Source organism: Podarcis raffonei, chromosome 4 (assembly GCF_027172205.1).
Source record: "Podarcis raffonei isolate rPodRaf1 chromosome 4, rPodRaf1.pri, whole genome shotgun sequence".
Lineage (NCBI taxonomy): Eukaryota > Metazoa > Chordata > Lepidosauria > Squamata > Lacertidae > Podarcis > Podarcis raffonei.
Genome location: NC_070605.1, coordinates 6,619,293 through 6,641,486, shown reverse-complemented (window position 1 = coordinate 6,641,486; position 22,194 = coordinate 6,619,293). Strand labels below are relative to the sequence as shown.

The following is a 22,194-nucleotide window of genomic DNA, read 5'->3' as shown; positions in this document are numbered from 1 at the left end:
CTAAATGTGCTCGGGGGCAAGAGGAGGCAGCTTTTGAGAAGCGAATTCCTCCTTATCTAGGCTTTTAAGGAAATGCATTGCTGTTTGGGGTCTCCCTCCCTCTCTTCTCTTGAAGTTTTCAACCTCTTTTTTTCTGATGGCTGGGAGAGATAGTGGCTTTTGCTCTGAGGCGTGGGTTTGTTTGTTTTTTGCTTTCCAAGGCAGAAACCATTTAGCATGGCATATGTGCCTTAGCCAAAACTAGGAGGAGAAGGAGGGGGACCTCAGTTTGGGTGGGTGGGGGGAACAAACAGCCTCCAGATTTAAGTTTATTGTTCTGGAGAGAGAACTGAGGTATAATTACAGGGTGGTGTGGGTTCTCCCCCCCCTTCCGCCTTTTACAGCCCTTTTGTGAGCCCCACCGGATTCCCTGCAGTTAAATTTCCCCGTCTTGCTCATTCAAGACCAAACGCATCCCTGGCTGCCGCTGCTGCAGCCTCGCCTTTCCAGAGGACCTGAAAACATCCTGTCTTCAGGAGGGCTTCCTGCCCAGCCAGACCCAGCCAGGTAAAACCTTAACTTGGGGAGGCTCTTCTCAAAGGGGGTGAAAGTCAGACGGAGGGCAAAGGGCTGAAGCAGAAGCCCAGACTGGGGGGAAGCTTGGAACCAGGCGCAAATTGCGGAGCTGCAGAAAAGGAGTTTGTGGCTCAGAGGCAGGGCAGCTGCTTGGCTTGCAGAAGGAGGAGGCAGGTTCGCACCCCAACCCCACCCCACGCCTCTCCAGGCAGGGCTGGGAATGCTGTCTCTCCACAAAGCCCTGGGGGGGACACTGCCAGGCTGGGTGGGCAATTCGGAGCCAAATGGACCGATGTCCCATCTCTTGCGGGGGCGCAACCAGTGCCAGCACCTTCCATCAAGAGTTTGGGTGTAATCTTTGACACCTCCCTTTCTATGGAGGCGCAGGTTACAGCTATAACAAAGGCGGCATTTTCCCATCTCCGCCAAGCTAAGCAGTTGGTCCCTTACCTCTCTCTTGCCCTGACCTAGCCACTGTGATCGATGCAAAGGTTACCTCCAGGCTTGACTATTGTAACTCACTCTATATGGGGCTGCCCTTGAAACTGACCCAGAAACTCCAGCGGGTGCAGAATGCCGCGGTGAGACTCCTTACGGGGTCCTTGCCGCAGGATCACATTCACCCGGTGCTATACCAGCTGCACTGGCTCCCAGTGGAGTACAGGATCAGGTTTAAGGTGCTGGTTTTAACCTTCAAAGCCCTATATGGCCTAGGACCCTCGTACCTATGGGACACCTCTCCTGGTATGTCCCACGGAGGACCTTACGATCTACAAATAACAACACCCTGAAGATCCCGATGCCCAGGGAGTTTAGACTGGCCTTGACCGGAGCCAGGGCCTTTTCGGTTGTGGCCCTGGCCTGGTAGAACACTCCCTCACAAGAGACCAGGGCCCTGCAAGATTTGACATCTTTTTGCGGGGCCCGCAAGACAGAACTGTTCTGCCAGGCCTTTGGCCAGGGTTCAGTCTGACTCATTTTCTCTTTGTATGAACAAGTACGAAGGAGGCTTCCCAGCCCGCTCACAGGTCCTTATAATATCAGTGGAAATAGTTGGTCCTGGTGAGTATTAACCGCTTTCAATTTTAACTTGAGGATGGCCATTTGTCCAGTCTAATTTTAATTTTAATTTATTTGAAATAATTTTGGGATGCATTTTAATCAATTGTTTGTTTGTTTTTATGTATATTGTGTTTTTATTTGATGTTAGCCGCTCTGAGCCCAGCTTTGGCAGGGGAGGGCGGGATACAAATTATGATGATGATGATGATGATGATGATGATGATGATGTTATGGTTCTCTTATGGTGCAACACATAGAATTTCAGAGTTGGAAGGGGACCCTGGGGATCATCTAGTCCAACCCCCTGCAATGCAGGAATATGCAGCTGTCCCATATGGGAATCGAATCTGCAACCTTGGTGTTATCAGCACCAGGCTCTAACCAACTGGCCAGAGCAGGCTTTCACAACCTTCACCCTCCAGATGTTTTTGACCTACAACTCCCATGACCCCTAGCTAGCAGGACCAGTGGTCAGGGATGATGGGAATTGTAGTCTCAAAACATCTGGAGGGCCGAGTTTGAGGAAGCCTGGGCCAGAGGAAGGAAGAAAATGGTAACAAGCCTGGAAAACAATGCATGAAATATCCACTGTATGCCAAATATTTAACTCTCCCCGCCTTCTAGTAGCACATTGTCCTCTCCCAGTGGCATTTCTGCCTGACTCCACTCCCCTGCTTTGCTGAACCCACTTTGTCTTCTTCCTGTTCCTTCTTTCTCCCTGCTCCCCATGCCTAGAATAGCAGACAAACGCCAGTTGTCCCCTGCTTCTTGAACCCAAGCCCTTTTCTGTAAGTTCCATGGCAGCAGAGACCTGGCTATATTTGCCTATGTGAAAACCTAATCAGGCATCTTCAGATGTGAGTTGGTGACAGTTGCACCAACGCTCCTTCCCTGCTCCTCCTTGCTTTTTTTAAAAAAAATATTCATTTTTCATTTTCATTCATTACATACATCTCATATTCCTAACATTTGCTATGCATTCCTTCCTCCCTCCCCTCCTGGGCTCCCCCCAACTTCCGCTTCTGGTTTGTTTCTCCTTTCACCCACTTTGCTCCCTCCTAAAAGAAAATAATACTAATAACATATTAATACAATAACATCTAATCTAAAAACATAAAGATGAAAATAAGTACACCATATTCTTTCTCTATCTTCTACACATTTTCTAATACTAATGATGTGAATGTTTATTTAAATCCTGCCATCAAGTCTATAGACTTTCTTTGTTTCTGCAAATATAATATAAATGGTTCCCATTCTTTGTCAAAGTCACTGTTGTCTTTTTCTCTTAGTTTTTCTGTCATTTTTGCCAGTTCTGCATAGTTCATCAAGTTCTCTTGCCATTGTTCTTTAGCTGGTATTTCTCCAGTCTTCCAATTTTGTGCAATTAACATTCTCGCAGCTGTAGTGGCATACATAAATAATGTCCTCTTTTCCTTCAGTATATCTTGGCCTAAGATACCTAGTAGAAAGGCTTCTGGTTTTTTTTACAAATGTTATTTTCAACATTTTCTTCAACTCATTATATATCATTTCCCAATAAGCTTTTACCTTTTTGCAATCCCACCACATATGATAAAACGTACCTTCTGCTTTGCACCTCCAACACTCTTTCTTTTTTATACATTTTTCCCAATTTAACCGGTGATATATACCATCTATACATCATTTTCATATAATTCTCTCTCAATAATATAAAGGTAAAGGGACCCCTGACCATTAGGTCCAGTCGTGACCGACTCTGGGGTTGCAGCGCTCATCTCACTTTATTGGCCGAGGGAGCCAGCGTACAGCTTCCGGGTCATGTGGCCAGCAGGACTAAGCCGCTTCTGGCAAACCAGAGCAGCGCACGGAAACGCCGTTTACCTTCCCGCTGGAGCGGTACCTATTTATCTACTTGCACTTTGACGTGCTTTCGAGCTGCTAGGTTGGCAGGAGCTGGGACCGAGCAACGGGAGCTCATCCTGTTGCGGGGATTCTGATCAGCTCACCTTCTGATCAGCAAGTCCTAGGCTCTGTGGTTTAACCCACTGCGCCACCCGCCTCCCCTCTCAATAATATGCAATCTGTAAATTTCAAGTTTACTTTCCACAACCCTGCTCCTCCTTGCTTAGCCCCCAAACCTCTCTCCCATCCCTGCCTCGATCGCACCCTCAGAGCCGTTTAATTAATTATTAATTATGCTAATTATTATGAATGGCCTCTTGGGAAAAGCTTTGGAGAAATGACTTAAAGTTTATGGCTTGCTATACTTTAAAAGAAAATTCTATGAAGATGTTCTACCGATGGTACATTACACCAAGCAAACTGGCGAAAATGTATAAAACCAGCTCAAATCTTTGCTGCAGATGTAAAGAATCAGAGGGAACAATGTATCACATGTGGTGGAAATGTAATAAAGATTTTAAAAAACTTTTGGGAAATCATCTCTAATGAGCATTCAAAAACTTTCAAATCAAAAAGCTGGGAGCCTTCTTGTTATGTATTATTGCTGCAGATATAGCGAAAGAATTAAGAAAGGTATTTATGTACGCAACTGCTGCGGTGAGAATGTTAATAGCTAGATGTGGAAGGGAGATAAAATACCAACTAAATTGGAATGGCAGGCGAAGTTATTTGAATATGTAGAATTTGCAAAGATGACAGGGAAAATTAGGAATCAGACAAACCAAGAATTTAACAAAGAATGGGATTGATTCAAATTATATTTAAAAGAACATTGTTCTCAGATAAAATCTTTGACATGTTTTGAATAACTTCTGCAATGATATGTTCTACCAAGAATGTGGACAATTAACAATAAGTTTAAAAAAATGCAATTATGCAGTCAACAAGGTAATGATAGACCCCTATTGAGGATGACGGAAGTCCCGATATATGGAATAATTTTATTTTATATGGGAAAATTTCTTTGTATGTGAGGTGATTTGTTTTCTTTTCTGTTCTTTTGTGGTGGAGGGAACACTTCCTTCCGGGTTTCCGGCGTTTGAATACCAAGGCGTTTGAGAACCAATATACCACTGTAGTTCTCTCTTTCCCCTCCAGGCTTCTGATGGAGGTCCCGATCCCACTTGCTCTCCTCCTGGCCGCCTGGAGCTGCTCCTTCCCCTCCTCCTGCTCCTCCTCGCCCTCCTTCGCCTACCAGCTGGCGCAGCTGAGCAGCCGCCGCAGCAGCTGCAAGCCCGTGCCCAGCAGCATGAGCCTGTGCCACGGCGTGGGCTACAGCGAGATGCGCTTGCCCAACCTCCTGGGCCACGAGACCATGAAGGAGGCGCTGCAGCAGGCCGCCTCCTGGGTGCCCCTCCTCACCAAGCAGTGCCACCGAGACACCAAGAAGTTCCTCTGCTCCCTCTTCGCCCCCGTCTGCATCAGCGAGCTGGACGAGCCCATCTTCCCCTGCCGCTCCCTCTGCGAGGCCGTCCGGGACGGCTGCACCCCTGTCATGGCCGCCTTCGGCTTCCCCTGGCCGGAGATGCTCAACTGCAGCCGCTTCCCCCGGGGGAACGAGCTCTGCGTCCCGCCGGCCGGCCCGGCCGACAGGGTGCGGCTCCCAAAAGAAGGTAGGTGAGCGAACCAGGTGGCCGGGGTGGGAAAGTCCCCAGGGAGGTCCAGGGAAGGGGCACAAGCAGCCCAGTTCTCCCTTCCCTCTGAGTTGCCTTTCCCCCCTCATTGCTTCCCTCAGAGGGTCGGACAAGGACTTGGGAGACATGGGTTCGAGTAACACACCCTGCCTCGGCCATGAAGTTCCCTTGGGCACACTTCGCTGTGGGATAGGAATTTTGAGGTCTTAGATATATGTTAAATGTTCTTACGTGGACCAACCAAGCACGTACATAGATCAGCACAGGAAGACCGACCTGAAACCATTTTTGATTCCCAAACTGTCCAAATGTATTCTCTACAAGGTCAAAGGAAAATGGAAAAGCCTCCCCATTGTCTTTTCCTCCACAAATCCTGTCTTAAGGGCACATTTAAGATATGAATAGGGTGTGAGCCTGTGACCTGGCTCAGGAACTAAGTATTTGTCATTACAAAATACTGGCCAGGCTCCCCAGGCAATCCAATCAAGTGAGGATTAACAGGTAAACCTGTCAGACGAGATAAACAAGGCACTCAGATTTCTGCTGTAGACCACCTTTTCTGTGATGTAGGTATGATGTATCTGGGGGTGGTCTTGAACTCCAGGGCGGGCAATTTTAAATGTCAATATAAGGGCGGATACATCTGGGTTCTGGGTTCCTCCTCTTTTCCTGCAGGTGAGGGGAGCACCCTGTTGCAACAGATCAATAAAGATCAGGCTTACTAGCTGCTTTGCTTCTCAATATTCTCTGCTTGGCCTCTGTTATTTTCTCCTACCAATAGGGAACCCACGTAAGGACTCTATACGGGCTCTTGGATACCCCATAAGGGGAAAAAGGGCATATTTTTGTTTACAACAGCTGGCTTCTCTCAGCCCAATCTACCTCACAAAGTTGTTGTTGGGGTTTTAAACGAGGAGGGGGAAGAATTGCGTGCAGCGCCTTGAGCTCCTTGGAGAGGCAGGTCGGACATATTCTTTCCTTAAGCAAGTGCAATAGACAAAACAGAAACACAAGACATAAAATAAATCAGTGCGTCAATGCGACCCGGTCAATTGGGTACCTGCCCTGATAGATATCAGCATATGTATGCTGGGATTCAATTGGGAAAGGCAGCGTCCATTTCTGAGCACCTCAATTGAAGAAGGATGTTGAGAAGCTGGAAGGTGTGCAGAGAAGGGCGACCAAGATGAACCAAGGGCCCAGGATCCAAGCCTGATGAGGAACAGTTGAAGGAGCTGGGTATATTTAGGATATATCTCCTTTGCTCCTCCAGACACAGTGTGTGCGGCCTGTCTGCATACTGAGATTGGGGAGAAGGAATTCCTGGAGAACGTCTGCAGCCAGGACTTTGGTGAGTCTCTCGTTCTGTGTGCTGGCTGGGGGAAAGTGGTGCTGTAGGTCTGGGGAGAAAAAATCACGTGAATGGAAAACCGCCCACAAGTGAAATGGCACTTCCCTCTCTTCTCCTTCAACCCCCAAATTACTGGGGGATCCCCAGAAATGGTTTGGGAAGTGTCTGGGGAAAGAAGGAAAGGCCATTCATTCATTGCGCTCGCGAATGTTGCTCAACTGGCGCACTGACTCAGAATATGCTCCCATTACCAATTATTCCGCATCTAATTTTTGAAGCCACATTCGCAAGACGTTCGGCCAAATCCGTATGGGTTTTGTAGTTTCTTGGCTAGTGCTGCTTTTTTATGGTTCCCACTCCCACCCCGCCCCCGTCAAACTGATTACAAAACTGGATACGGGGTAAGCCATAATGTAGACACCCCCTAACAGCCATTATGCTGGTGCATTTGACAGCTTCGTGAACATCGGGCGGGTGGGGAGAGGTTGGGGTGGAGGCCACCCCAAAAAAGTCCTGCACGTTTGGTGAAGGCATACCCCACCCCCCTTCTGATGTGAACCGCCCTGAGATCTTTAGTGGGCTGGTAGTATATTTGATTGATAAATAAATAAATAACATAAAACACCTCTCTGTGCAAACGCAGCTTGAAATGCAACAGTGGATGGAATGATACTGCTGTGTTTCAAGTCACGAATGTGAATATAATCAGCATCTACAACCTGCCTGCCTGCCCCCAAATTAGCTGCGGGGGGTTGGACTAGATGACCTTTGGGTCCCTCCCAACCTTGTAATTCTATGAGGAGCAGTGCCGGATAACAAGCTATAGCTTAGGGCCCCACTGTTGTGTAGGCTCCTATGATGGAAGTCATGGGCCCCGCCTGCTAGCCTGCTCCCTAAAATATCACTGGTTTGCTCATTTCTATATAAAGGGTGCCTACATGCTGTGGGTTAAACCACAGAGCCTAGGACTTGCCGATCAGAAGGTCGGCGGTTCGAATCCCCGCAACGGGCTGAGCTCCCGTTGCTCGGTCCCTGCTCCTGCCAACCTAGCAGTTCGAAAGCAAGTGCAAGTAGATACCTTACCTGCGGGAAGGTAAACGGTGTTTCCGTGCGCTTCTCTGGTTCGCCAGAAGCGGCTTAGTCATGCTGGCCACATGACCCGGAAGCTGTACACTGGCTCCCTCGGCCAGTAAAGCGAGATGAGCGCCGCAACCCCAGAGTCTGTCACGACTGGACCTAATGGTCAGGGGCCCCTTTACCTTTACATTCTGCTATTTATAATTATTAGTAGTTTGCATCATATATTTACAGCTATTATTATTTCATGTTATAGCAAGATTCTAGAGACTAGATTAGGAGTCTTTGCAAATTGTGTTTCTAAAGGAACTTTTGTTATGGCCAAATGCCAATGTGTTTGCATTATTAAGTTGGTTGTGAATAAAAAATCATTTTAAGTTAGAGCTTAATAATTATTTCACTATTAATGTACTTCTTCCTAACTGTATTTCAGTTCCACAATCACTTTGATAAAATGCCTATTTTGTTATGTGCAAATGGCTTTAGATACCTATTGGGTCCATAAATGACCATATAGCATATATTCAACACAAAAAGCAGCGACAATTTTGTTGTTGACAATGGACAGCTGGACATATAAAGGGCCCCATTACCTTCAATAGCTTAGGGCATCATCAAACCGAAATCTGGCCCTGCTGAAGAGGCATACAGAGGTCAGGGTGGGGGGCATAGCTGCCAACTTTCCCCTTTTTTAAAGGGAAATTCCCTTATTCCAAATAGGATTCCTCACAAGAAAAGGGAAAAGTTGACAGCTATGGGTACAGGAATTGCAGGGGCACCCTTGACGGCAGGGAGCGAGGTGGGCAAAACAGGAGAGGAAAAAACCCAACTTGCAGAGGAGCCTCCCTATTAACCCTGTCTCTTCCCCCCCCCCACTTCTCCCTGTCTCCCGCAGCCTTAAAAATGAGCATCAAATCTTCATCTGCCATCGACGGGGACCTCCAGGTGACCCCTGACCTCCGGGGGCGCACCCTTTACAGGCAGGACGGCTGGTCGGAGGAAGAGCTGAAGAAGCCGGTCCTGTGGCTGACCGACGGAGAGGCCTGCTCCTGCGAGGAAGTGACGGCGGCAGGGCCTGGGTCCGTGGTCCTTGCCATGGGGCACAGGGTAGCTGGCCGGCTCGTCCTCTCCTGGGTCAGGAGGTGGCGGCGGGGGGAGAAGGAGCTGAAGAAGTTCACCAGGGCCGTGCGGAAAATGCAGTGTTAAGCAGAGGCGGTGGCGTTTCCTCCTCCCCTCCCGTCACCAGGTTCTGCGATTTATCTTCTGCTGCGGAATTCCTGCATAACGGGGGGTTGGGATGGATGACCTTGTGGGGTCCCTTCCAACTTTGCGCGTCTATGGTTCAAGCCAGACAATGCATTTAGATTTAGCCAGGCTTCTGGCGTGCCCCACACTCCCTCCAGGTGGTGTTAGGATATGGTATCTAATATTGGATAAAAGTTCACTGGCCAGGGGTTGGGGAAGGTAGCCTTTGTTGGTCGCCAGAAACACAGAGTTGTCTTGCGCTGATGCAACTTGGCAGAGGCGAGGCGTTGAAGAGCAGAAATTATGCTCAGTTTCAGGCACAAAAGCAACTTCCTTTCCTAGCCAAAAGGCCTCTCTTGCTAGCCAGTTTCCAGCTCTAGGGTGCCACCATTTCAAACGTCCATCCGGATTAGAATTTACCTCTGCGTGGAAACGGCAGAGCTACAGACATTTGTTCCTCCCCAGACTCAAATTTGTAGACTACTGGGGTGGGTGTGATATTTCCCCGGAAATCCAGCATTTTATACTGCGTGTTCGCATTTCGTGGCTTGTTTATCCACTAAAACGTTTGTTTTAACACATGAATCAATAAATATACGGTCGTTTGTGAACGTTCCTTCTTGGTTTCTAACATTAAATAAATTGGAGTTCTTGTTATTAAATATACCAAGAAAAAAGCACACCAAGAACTCAGGCCACACGTAGTTGTTATCTCTGAGAAACATAGAAAATAACAGGATATATTTATCCGAAAGTCTTCAAACTTACACGACCCTTTAAAAATAGCTGATGAAGGTGAATACGTCGAAACAGGGCCCTGTCCTGGTTTCTGATCCATAACTGACTTCTGACTTCTCCTCAATGATTGAAACTCAGACCTTCACGTCGAATCTGACTATGGACTAACATGAACTTATCTCTACTCATAAACTCTTATCTCTAATTCTGTAACAAATTATGGTGTTATACATATCTTTATGAGTTTGAGTTTCTAATCTCTGTTAGAGTTTGTAATCTCTATTTGAGTTTGTAATCCTTGCCAGAATACATACTTTTGAATGGATTAGTTTTTGTTACAATTGACTATTAATTTGCGAGTAGGGACTGAAACTTATATTGGCCTGAGTTCCTGGTGTGCTTTTTTTCCTTCTAATTTTTTTACTGATTTTCCAGAATTTTTAAAAAAACAAACATACATTTTAGCTGTACTTAATCCAATCTTGGTAACATTGTTAAGTGACTTCCTCAAATCCCCCTAGCTGAATTTCAGGGTATTTCATTGTGATGGTTTTCCAAAACCAATTTTCTCATAAAATTAACTTAATCACTTAACATCTTTCTTCCTTTTCATTTTAACTTTAAACATATTATTCTCTAACATCACATATTTAAATCCTAGGCCTTTCTGGTATTTGCAAGTTTTTCCAATTAAGTTATCTTAGCATATTTAACTAAATAGTCTTTGAATTTCATCCATTCCTCCTGGTACTCCTCCTCCTTCTGGTCGCGGACTCTTCCCGTCAGGTCGGCCAGCTCCGAAAAGTCCATCATCTTCATCTGCCATTCCTCCACTGTTGGAACTTCTTGTGTTTTCCAATTCTTAGCTAACAAAATTCTAGCTAAAACAAAAAAATTTTTTTTCCTTCCAGTAGCACCTTAAAGACCAACTAAGTTAGTTCTTGGTATGAGCTTTCGTGTGCATGCACACGGTATCTGAAGAAGTGTGCATGCACACGAAAGCTCATACCAAGAACTAACTTAGTTGGTCTTTAAGGTGCTACTGGAAGGGAAAAAAATTTTTTTTGTTTTGACTATGGCAGACCAACACGGCTACCTTTCTGTAACTAAAATTCTAGCTGCAGTTGTGGCATACAAAAACAATCTAACATCTTTCTTGGGCAGTTCCAGACCTGTTATTCCAAGAAGAAAGGCCTCTGGTTTCTTAATAAATGTATATTTCAACATTTTTTTCAATTCATTATAAATCTTCTCCTAGAAGTCTTTCACCTTGGGGCAGGTCCACCACATGTGATAAAAGGTACCCTCTTTTTCTTTACATTTCCACTTGGTGTGCTTTTTTCTTGCTTCCTTCTTGGTTTCTGGCCGGGAGGGAAGCTCAAGTCGGACAGGGCCTCAGCAGAAAGGACTCAGACGTGTATTGAGAGAAAGGGGAGGAGCAGGCTCTGGTTAGCTCAGAGATGAGGGGGAAAGGCACTCTGCACATACTCAGAGGCACACGTGTTCTACAAGTCAAATAAGTGTCTCTCTCAGGTTAAGATCTTGGGCAGAGGCTGTTCATAAAGCACCTCTTCATCCACGGAGCTTCTCTTATTTATTATTTGTTTATTCTATTTACGGTATATCCCACCTTTTCCTCCGAGGAGGTGCTACACGTTGTTCTTCCCCCGACACCTGATTCAATCCCTACGACAACTCTGTAAAGTCAATGAGGCTGAGAGAAGGCAGTGACTGGTGCCCGAAGCTCACCCATCGAGCTTCGTGGCCAAGGGAGGGGACTTGAACCCGGGTCTCTCCCAGGTCCCAGTCTGACACTCTTATCCGCTACACTGCCAGCCTGGGTCTTTTAAGGAATCTGAGACGGTGAGCCAGGCTGCAAAACTGATGGCATTTGCCACCACAACATTGGTGGTGGTTCTTGAGCATGGGCAAAATGATGCCACCGGCAAATTTAAGAAATACAGTGGTACCTCGGGTTACATACGCTTCAGGTTACAGACTCCGCTAACCCAGAAATAGTACCTCGGGTTAAGAACTTTGCTTCAGGATGAGAACAGAAATCGTGCTCCAGCAGCGCAGCAACAGCAGGAGGCCCCATTAGCTAAAGTGGTGCCTCAGGTTAAGAACAGTTTCAGGTCAAGTACGGACCTCCAGAACGAATTAAGTACTTAACCTGAGGGAGCACTGTAGCAACGATAGTGGTGCAAGCTGAATGGGGGGCGGAAGTTCAACAGGCTCAGTTTCTCCTTTCCTCGCAGAGTTCCGGCTAAATGCATGGCCTAGGCTAATCTCGGTCTCAGAGCCTCTGAAAGGAAGCAGGTCAAGCCCAGACTTGCGGGTGGGATCAGGGGAGGAGAAACTGGCCCTTCTCAAAGGGAACCGAAACAATTGAGGTGAAATGAGATTTGTTCCAACGTGTTCCCAGTTATGCTTTTTGGCACTGAGGAATTTGGTTTTTGAAAATCTCCTAATCAAGAACATAGATGCAAAAAGGGCTCGCTCCGTTGCTGGAACGCATTGGCACGCCTGGGAGTCATTCTGGACTCACAGCTGTCCATGGAGGCGCAGGTCAATTCTGTGTACAGGGCGGCTGTTTACCAGCTCCATCTGGTACACAGGATGAGACCCTCCCTGCCCGCAGACCACACCGCCAGAGTGGTGCATGCTCTGGTTATCTCCCGCTTGGACTACTGCAATGCGCTCTATGTGGGGCTACCTTTGAAGGTGACCCGGAAAATGCAACTAATCCAGAACGCGGCAGCCAGACTGGGGACTGGGAGCGGCCACCGAGACCACATAACACCAGTCTTGAAAGACCTACACTGGTTCCCAGTACGTTTCTGAGCACAATTCAAAGTGTTGGTGTTGACCCTTAAAGCCCTAAACAGCCTCAGCCCAGAATACCTGAAGGAGCGTCTCCACCCCCATCGTTCTGCCTGGACGCTGAGGTCCAGCTCTGAGGGTCTTCTGGCACTTCCCTCCCTGCAAGAAGCCAAGTTACAGGGAACCAGGCAGAGGGCCTTCCCAGTAGTGGCACCCATCCTGTGGAACACCCTCCCACCAGATGTCAAAGAGAAGAACAACTACCTGACATTCAGAAGACATCTGAAGGCAGCCCTGTTTAGGGAAGTTTTTAATGTGTGACATTTTAATTTAATCTTTTGTTGGAAGCTACCCAGAGTGGCTGGGGAAACCCAGCCAGATGGGCGGGGTACAAATAATAAATTATTATTATTATTGAGCCACCCTTCATGCAAAGGTTCATAGATATAGCTCCCCTCCTTTTACCCTCCCTGTAGCCCTGTGAAGCGGCTTATTTGCTTCTGCAGAGGCTTCAGGGGCCTCCACCTTTCCCTCGGAAGCACCTGTGCCAGGATGACGGCAGGTGCGAAGCGAAACCCAAGAGGCGGCTTAGGTGACACCATCCATCATTTATGGCTCTGGGCAGGAGGGATGCTGCTCCACTCAGCCTCTCGCCCCAGACGCCTAGGGGAGTCAAGAAGGGCTCTGCATCCCAGCCTCCAGGTGGGACACAAATTGAGCAGGTAAGAATTGCCTCCCCCCCCACACCTGTGTCCTCAGCGTCCTGGCGGAAGCGCTGCCTCTGTTGTTTCAGGTGAGGCAGAGAGGAGGAGAAGCATTTTTATTAATTTGCTGCATCGCCTTTTTCTCCAAAGATGGCCTGAACGATTCTCCCCCTCCTCATTTAATCCCCCAACAACCCTGTGAGGTAGGGCAGGCTGAGAGGCAGCGACTGGCCCCCAACGTCCCACCAAGCGAGTTTCAAGTGGTCAAATGGGAATGTGAACCCTGGTCTCTCCAAAGTCTTAGTCTGACACTCTAACCCAGGGGTCAGCAACCTTTTTCTGCCGTGGGCTGGTCCACTGTCCCTCAGACCATGTGGGGGGCCGGACTATATTGTGGGGGGGGGGGATAAATGAACGAATTCCTATGCCCCACAAATAACCCATAGATGCATTTTAAATAAAAGTGCACATTCTTCTCATGTAAAAACACGCTGATTACCGGACCGTACACAGGCCGGATTGAGAAGGCAATTGGGCCGCATCCTGCCCTTGGGCCTTAGGTTGCCTACCCCTGCTCTAGCCACTACACCCCATGGTTCTTGGTCACTCCCAGAGCTCAGAATCTGTGAGGAAACCAATTCCCTTTGGTTTATTACTCATTCTATTAAACTGCCCCACACAGATCCTACCCCCTTTGCAAAACGCATGAGGTTATTTCTTCATCTTTTTGGATCCCCGCTGCCCATTCCCTTCTGATGATAAAATGACCGCCATATAATAGTTGCTTCTTCAATTTCTCATGCTGAATGACCACCTTATGGCGAACTATATCTGTCCAATGACGGCTGGCATTGATGTTACTGAACTATCCCCACCCTGAAGAGTTGGTGTGGGTACCAAATTCAAAAGACGCACCTATCTATATCGGAGGTCACTTAAAAGCAAGGCAGGCAGCCAGCAGTTAACCTGGATGTGGTTTGTTAGAAAAGTTACATGCTTCGGAATAATGCAGTTGGGGGGGGGGTCTCACTGGCTGTGAGATGTAGTGGTTAGTGTACCAGACTATTTATAGCTACTGGAGGAGCGTGCCTTTGGGGCTGAAGTCAAACTCTTGGAAGGCTGCAGTGCCTACTGTAGAGACTGATAGAGGAGAGACATGTTTTGTTGCAGCTGGGGCAGAGGAAGGCGTCCGGTTGTGTTGTTGCAGATGCACCCGGGCGTTTCTTCTCTCTGCTCTCCTCCCAGAGGTCATTCCTCCTCTGGTCACTGCTACAGATGCACAACTCGACTGCCTGTCTCCAGGCACTGCGGTCGTCCGCAAGGGATTCCCACAGGGCAGGTTGGTGTTGCCAGCCTTCATATCATGTTTGCAGACATCTTCGTAGCGCAGAGTTAGTCTGCCAACTGGCTTGGCGCCTGAGGCCAGCTCCCCATAGAGAACATCCTTGGGGACCTTGCATCTTCCATTCTGTGAACGTGACCAAGCCAGCGTAGACAGGAATGTGAACAGGCTGGGGATGTGGGCTTAGAAGAGCACATCTTTGTTTGAAAGCCACCACCAGTGTGGTGTGGTGATTAAGAGCGGTAGACTCGTAATCTGGTGAACTGGGTTCGCTTCCCTGCTCCTCCACATGCAGCTGCTGGGTGACCTTGGGCTAGTCCCACTTCTCTGAAGTCTCTCAGCCTCACTCACCTCACAGAGTGTTTGTTGTGGGGGAGGAGGGGAAAGGAGAATGTTAGCCGCTTTGAGACTCCTTCGGGTAGTGATAAAGCGGGATATCAAATCCAAACTCTTCTTCTTCTTCTTCTTCACCAAGAAGGTCTTCTCCTGCATCCCCACCAAAGATGTCCGAGAGGGTGGTGGGACAGAGAGAAGGGCTTCCCCCCGGGCAGATTCGTTTGGGATAAAACACTCCTTCAGATATCCTGGGCCCAAGACATATAAAAGGGACTAACGGTGTCTATTCATGTCTACTTAGAAGTAAGTCCCATCCAGATCCATGAGGTTTGCTCCCAGGGAAATAAACATGAGACTGCAGGCTGATCAAGAGTTTGGGGGTGTCACCCAGGCCTCCCCTGCCCCGCTTGTGTCTCCCACAGGTCTGAGGACGGCGGACGGCTTCTCGACACACTGCCATGGTCTCCCCGGCTATTGCGCTGGCGTTCATCCCTTTCGTGGTGACGCTACTCATCCGCTACCGGCACTACTTCTGCCTCTTTTACCGGGCGGTGCTGGTGCGGCGGGTGCGAGACTACCTGACGGGCATCCCCAAGGAAGAGAGGGCCTTCCAGTACGTCTTGACCCACACCATCCCGGGAGACCCCCAGCACATCTTGGAGACCTTTGACCACTGGAGCTACCACTGCGAGTATCTCAGCAACCTGGGACCCCAGAAAGGTGTGTGATGGGGACGGGGGAATGTCCCTGTTTGCATCTGAGAAATGTTGGAGGGGATGGAATAGGACGTCTTGATTTTCATGGGAGAAATGTTGGAGGGGATGGAATAGGACATCCTGATTTTCATGGGAGAAATGTTGGAGGGGATGGAATAGGACATCCTGATTTTCATGGGAGAAATGTTGGAGGGGATGGAATAGGACGTCCTGATTTTCATGGGAGAAATGTTGGAGGGGATGGAAGAGGATGTCCCTATTTCCATGGGAGGAATGTTGGAGGGGATGGAATTGGACGTCCCTGTTTCCATCAGAGAAATGTTGGAGGGGATGGAATAGGACGTCACTGTTTCCATTGGGAGAAATGGAATAGAACGTCCTTGTTTTTACTGGAGAACTGTCAGAGGGGATGGAATAGGACGTCCCTATTTTCACCAGAGATATGTTGGATGGGATGGGTAATGCAGTGAGGAAGCCCGGATCCGTCTGTTTTTAATTTGCCTCTGTTTCTTTCTGAACAACCTACCCCATGTTGAAGGCCTGAGACACGATGCGATTGCCTTGGCCCCTTGACTTAATCAAGTGGTGGGGAGTTCCATGGAATGGGCTTTTCTTAGGTCTAACTATAATGAGAGGGAGAACACACACTGGTAAGGATATAAGCAGGGGTGCCCAAAATTTTTTCAAAGAGGGCCAGATTTGATGAAGTAAAAATGCGTGAGGGCCGGCCTGAGCTTTTTTAGGATTGAAATTGTTGAGCTTTTTTACAATTTTCCCGAAACGGACTTTGGACATGCCTGACATAAGGAGACCCGTGCTAGATCATTGCAGGGGGTTGGACTAGATGATCCTTGGGTCCCTTCAGAGACGCAACAGCAGAGAAAGAAAATAGCCACCATGTCTCCTCCGTGAATTAGTCGAATCTTCTTTTAAAGCCATCCACTGCCTCCTGGGGGAGAGAATTCTGTAGTTTTTAAACTTCCTGTTGCCCCTTCAAGATGCTGTTTTATTAGATGTATCATATTGGCCCAAATATAAGTCGCACCCGAATATAAGTCGCACCTTTAAAATTCAAAGGGGGGGGGGAGGAAAAAAAGACAATACCCGAATATAAGCCACTCCCTTAAAATTCTGCAGTGACTCACACCCGTTTCATTTTACCGTATGTCTGTTTCAGCAGCGATATCATAAAAGCCAATTTTTGTAAGGTTGCAAATTTAAGCCGCACTGTAACTTTTCACGGTCAGAATTTGGGGGGGGGGGAGTGAGGCTTATATTCAGGCCAATACGGTATATCTACACATTTAGAAGCAGATCATAGCGGAAGCAATCAAACTTCTAAAGCAGGCAGCAAAACTGCTGATCCTAAATCAGAGTTTTTTATTTATAGCTGTGGCCGTTTTTTTGTGGTTTTAGTCTAGATAGAATTTTGGACATACTTTGTACTAATGTCAGTTGCAGTAATCAGTAACCTGCCCTAGAAATATTTGGTGAAGGGCAGGCTAGAAGCACAAATCGCAAATAGATAAGGCCAGGTCACACGATCCCTCTTTCTTTCTGCCTATTTAAAGTGCTCCAGACCGCCTCTGCTAGAAGGCTGTGCCAAAGACTAGAGAGACCGCGGCAACCATTAAGGAATGTAGAACCACAGAATTGTAGAGTTGTAGAACCACAGAATTGTCAAGTTGGAAAGGGGCCCTAAGCGTCATCTAGTCCAACCCCCTGCCATTTACAGCAGTCCAAACTTTTTCAAAGAGGGCCAGATTTGATGAAGTGAAGGGCCATGAGTGCCAGCTTCTTTTAGGAAGCTGTTGTTGAGGGGTTTTTTTAGGATTTTACCCCAGGAAATTAATTTAATAATAATAATAATAATAAACATAATAATAATAATAAAAATTATTTATACCCCGTCCTCCCCGGCCAGGGCTCAGGGCAGCTAATACCAGTAAAATTACAGGAAAAACATAACAGGAAAAAAACCACCCCAATTTAAAATACAGGTTAAAATGCAGCCTCATTTTAATAGTAGCCCATAGATCAAAACCATAAGGGGAGGGAAACATAAGGGTCAGACTGAGTCCAAACCAAAGGCCAGGTGGAACAGCTCTGTCTTGCAGACCCTGCAGAAAGAGGTCAAGTCCTACAGGGCCCTAGTCTCTTGTGACAGAGCGTTCCACCAAGTTGGGGCCAGTACTGAAAAGGCCCTGGCCCTAGTTGAGACCAATAATAAACTGCCACAGGGGCCAGATTCAATCGACCGGTGGGCCGGATTACGCCCCTGAAACAGACATGGGCATGCCTGATTTACAGCATTCGAGCCAGGCGCCTATGTACCAGTTATTGAAAACAACGTGGTTACAATGAGCTTCTAAGCTCACCATCTCTTTTAGTTATTCACTTTGAAACATCTTTTAGCCCTGATGCACCTGGGCTGTTTTTAGGGCTTACAGCATACGCATGTTATTTGCATTATAATTACTATTACGTTATATTTCACCCTTATGCTGCAAGACACTCGGTATACGATTGTAAAAGAGAGTCGTAGGAGCCAGTGGCATCCGGTCCCAGGTGTTCCCTCACAATTTATTGCAGCTTTCAAACTCACCAGGAATTGATTGGTTTTCAAAGGATGAAGTTTCAAAGCATTTAAGTGAACCAAGATTCATGGCGGAAGCGATTCCCACCCCCTCCCAGAGGGCCCACCCCACAGCCAACGCAAGCAAAGAATCATGTTAATAGACTTTTGGTTGCTTTGTGCCAGTTTCTGGTTGAGGAGCCAACAGCGCAGCTGTAAATAGTGTTGTGCCCTGTTGCATTGGCTGCTGGCACACTGAAGCTGCCTGCCAACTGGGTTTCGGTGTCACAGCACATCCCTTAGAATTCTAGAGTTGGAAGGGACCCTGAGGATCATGTAGTCCGGCCCCCCCTTGCAGGGATTGAACCTGCAACCTGGGCGTTATCAGCACCACGCTCCAGCCAGCTAAGAGGAGAGATTGCCTCTGAGCACGGGCAGAGAGTCTTTACCTCTGGCATGGAGGAACCACAGCACTAAAGCCTTGGGCTTGGAGCCAGAGGATAACTTTTCTGCCTTGATCCAGGCAGGAGACTGACCTCCCTAAGTCCGGCTGGCCAAAATTAGCAGGCCCCAAATAGCTTCTACAGCTGTGCACGCCGCACGAGACTTTAGCCCTCGGACTGTGAAGGCAGCAGCTATTCGTAGGGCCCTGGTGGGCTCCCCCCCCCAAATTTTTTATTCATTTTATAACACAAATAAACAATACAAACAGAAATACAAACAATACAAACAAATTCTTGTCTTACTTGTCTTATTTTTCTAAACATTATTAGGTGAGCTTCCCCAAGTCCCCCCATCTGATTTTCCTTTTACCTCGTCTTTAGCAGTTTCATATATCATAATTTTTAACCATTTTTTTTATCACACTTACTTTTACCTTAAAAATCTTCACATTTCATCACTTACTAATAATACTATTTTAAAACACACTGTCTTCTACTTCTAACCCTACAGCCTATATCCACTTCCAAAGCTATTCTAAGATTTAAATATTAACGTATTTTTTCCAAATATTCTTTAAACTTCTTCCAGTCTTCTTCCACCGTCTCTTCTCTCTGGTCTCGGAGTCTCCTGGTCAATTTGGCAAGTTCCATATAGTCCATCATCTTTGTCTGCCATTCTTCTATAGTTGGTAAATCTTGTTTCTTCCAATTCTTCGCTAGTAATATTCTCGCTTTTGGGTTTCACAGCCTTCCCCAAGACGGTGCCCTCCTGAGATTTCGTACTCTGGCTCCCAACAGTCCTGGCCAGCCCCGTGGAGGGCACCATCTTGGAGAACGCTGTCTTAGAATAACCGCAGGGAATAAATTGGGAAGAGGTTGCTGGCTGCTGGGAACCCTCCATCCTTCCTCACCCCAAACCCAACCTTGATTTGATGCCTTCTAGCCAAGATCCTGGAGCGGCTGATCTATGAGAAGGCTCCCCTCCGAGTCTTGGAGCTGGGCACCTACTGCGGATACGCCACCATCCTCATCGCGCAGCTGTTGCCGCTGGGAGCCCGGCTGTACACCGTGGAGATGGACGAGCGCAAAGCGGCCGTGGCCGAGAAGGTCATCCGCCTGGCTGGCTTCGACGATGACACCGTGAGTGCCTTGGGCTTCCACAGCTGCCCTTGCCAAGCTGCCAGGGGGCGGGGGGCAGAGCTAGAGGCAAAGTGAGGCGGTTGGTTGCCTTAGGGTGGCAGGCTCTGGAGGGCTGGGGAACGCGGCAGATTCACCTCCTGTGCTTGTTCGTGCTTCCTCTCTTCTCTGCCGTGAGTCTGTTGTGCCACGGCCAGGCACGTAACTGCAGCCGCGTGGCAGGCAGGCAGAGGAGGACACGGCATTTTCTGTTTTGCCCGTTATAAGAAAAAGTGTTCCTTTTCTCTTTTGGGGTATTCCAGAGCCCATATAGAGTCCTTAAGCAGGTTGCCTATCAGTAGGAGGAAATAACAGAGGTCAACCAGAGTATATTGAGAAGCAAAGCAATTAGTGAGCCTGATCTTTATTAAACTGTTGCAACAGGGTCCCCACTCATCACACGCAGGAGGGAGGAGGGACCCAGAACAATGGTGCGCAACCCTTATACAGTGGTACCTCTGCTTACGTACTTAATTCGTTCTGGAGGTCCATTCTTAACCTGAAACTGTTCTTAACCTGAGGTACCACTTTAGCTAATGGGGCCTCCCGCTGCTGCCGCACCGCCGGAGCACGATTTCTGTTCTCATCCTGAAGCAAAGTTCTTAACTCGAGGTAATATTTCTGGGTTAGCCGAGTCTGTAACCTGAAGCATATGTAACCTGAGGTACCACTGTACAGTCATACCTCGGGTTGAAGTTGCTTCAGGTTGAGCGCTTTCGGGTTGCGCTCCACGGCGACTCGTAAGTAACGGAACGCGTTACTTCCGGGTTTCTCTGCTCGCAGTCTAAATGACGTCACGTGCATGCACGGAAGCGGCCAATTGTGACCCGCATGCGCAGATGCGCAGTCACAGGTTGCATTCGCTCCAGGATGCGAACAGGCTCCGGAACGGATCCCATTCGCATCCTGAGATACCACTGTATAGACTTTTAAAATTGCCCACCCTGTAGCCCAAGACCACCCCCCAAAACATCATACATACATCACAGGAGGAGGCAGGTCTACAGAAGAAATACATCACAGGAGGCGGTCTACAGCAGAAATCCTGTCTGCCAGGATACCTGATAATGGTCACTTATTGCTTTACCTGGGCAGCCAGGCCATTCTTTTGCGATGGTAAATATTTGAGTCCCAGGTCATAGGCTCACCCTATTCACACACAAGTACACCCTTAAGACAGGAACTGCAAGCAAAAGGACAGTAGGAAGGCTTTCTCCATTTGCCTCCCTTCCTGCAGGGGAATATGTGAGGTCATTGGGAGAGTCAAAATGGCTTCAGGATTGCTCTCCCACATTATTGTGCCAATCCGTTATTGTCAGGACTTCTTCTTCCTTCCACCCCTTTGCCACCAAAGTCCGAGCTGCAGGCGTTGATTATCAAATTACCTCCCTAAAGGCATTTGGGATGACCCTGCCAAGAGTACTTAACAGAAATGCCTCTGCCTCTCTTTCAACCGCAGGTGGAGCTCATCCGGGGACCCTCGCAGGAAGTCATCCCCCAGCTGAAGGAGAAATACGGGCTGAGCCACGTGGACTTCATCTTCATGGGCCACTGGAAGCGCTGCTACCTGAGAGACCTGCAGCTGTTGGAGGCCCACGACCTCCTCCTGGAAGGGGCCACCATCGTGGCCGACAACATCATCTTCCCCGGCGCGCCTCATTTCATGCAGTACGTCAAGGCCTGCGGCAAGTATAAGTGGAGGATTCACAGGACCAGCCTGCAGTACTTCCGGGCCATTCCCGACGGCATGGCCCAGCTCACCTGGACGGGTCTGCAGTGATGGGAGATGTCACTGTTATAGGAAAAACTGCTCCGTTTCCCTTATGGGGTATTCCAGAGCCCGTATAGAGTCCTTAAGTGGCTCCCCTATCGGTAGGAGGAAATAACAGAGGCCAACCAGAGAATATTGAGAAGTGTTGCAGGAACGCCCCTCCCCCATCATTCAGTTTGTACAAACACGGCACACACGTGACATACGTGACGCTTCTGTTATAAATTCGTAGAAAATTAGCCGTACATCGGATCTGTACCGTTCCACTTTTATTTTACACCATGAAGGAAGGACAATCAAAGGAGGGTGACTTGACACAAGGCAGCCAACACGTCTGCAGCGAGCCCTACCCAGTTGGCATGCCAACCTTGATGGTCCTAGAGAGAAGATCATTACACTCACAAAGGACCTGAATATGGAAGTGGATTCAGTACGGACTGAAACAAAGGACAGTGACCAGCCCTTCCCTCTGGGGGCAGGAAACAGTGAACTCCCCTTTGTCCTCAGGGATGTAATCATGGGGAGGGGGAAAGGAGGAACCCGACAGGTGACAAGACACTCAGGTTACCACCACAACTCCTCCCTGAACCCCTCCTCTTTGTGATGTGTCAATGATGTAGTCATGATGTAGTCTTAGGGGTGTAGCATGGGGGTGTAGTAGCTATTAAAAGTTGGGGTCCTCTTTTGTTCGGGGCTTCC

General features: G+C 48.0%; 2 protein-coding genes across 2 annotated transcripts; both read left to right on the top strand.

Annotated features, from left to right (window-relative positions):
- Window positions 1–234: 234 nt before the first annotated feature.
- Window positions 235–9,487, top strand: LOC128412436 (secreted frizzled-related protein 2-like). The gene is made up of 4 exons (XM_053385347.1): window positions 235–546; window positions 4,663–5,177; window positions 6,472–6,549; window positions 8,522–9,487. The coding sequence occupies exons 2-4, from the start codon at window positions 4,670–4,672 to the stop codon at window positions 8,830–8,832; spliced, it is 897 nt and encodes a 298-aa protein (XP_053241322.1). The 5' UTR covers window positions 235–546; window positions 4,663–4,669; the 3' UTR covers window positions 8,833–9,487.
- Window positions 9,488–15,272: 5,785 nt separating this feature from the next.
- On the top strand, window positions 15,273–21,863 carry LOC128412442 (transmembrane O-methyltransferase homolog). The gene is made up of 3 exons (XM_053385355.1): window positions 15,273–15,534; window positions 19,492–19,688; window positions 21,184–21,863. Exons 1-3 carry the CDS (start codon window positions 15,273–15,275, stop codon window positions 21,502–21,504), a joined length of 780 nt encoding a protein of 259 aa, XP_053241330.1. The 3' UTR covers window positions 21,505–21,863.
- The last annotated feature ends 331 nt before the right edge of the window (window positions 21,864–22,194 follow it).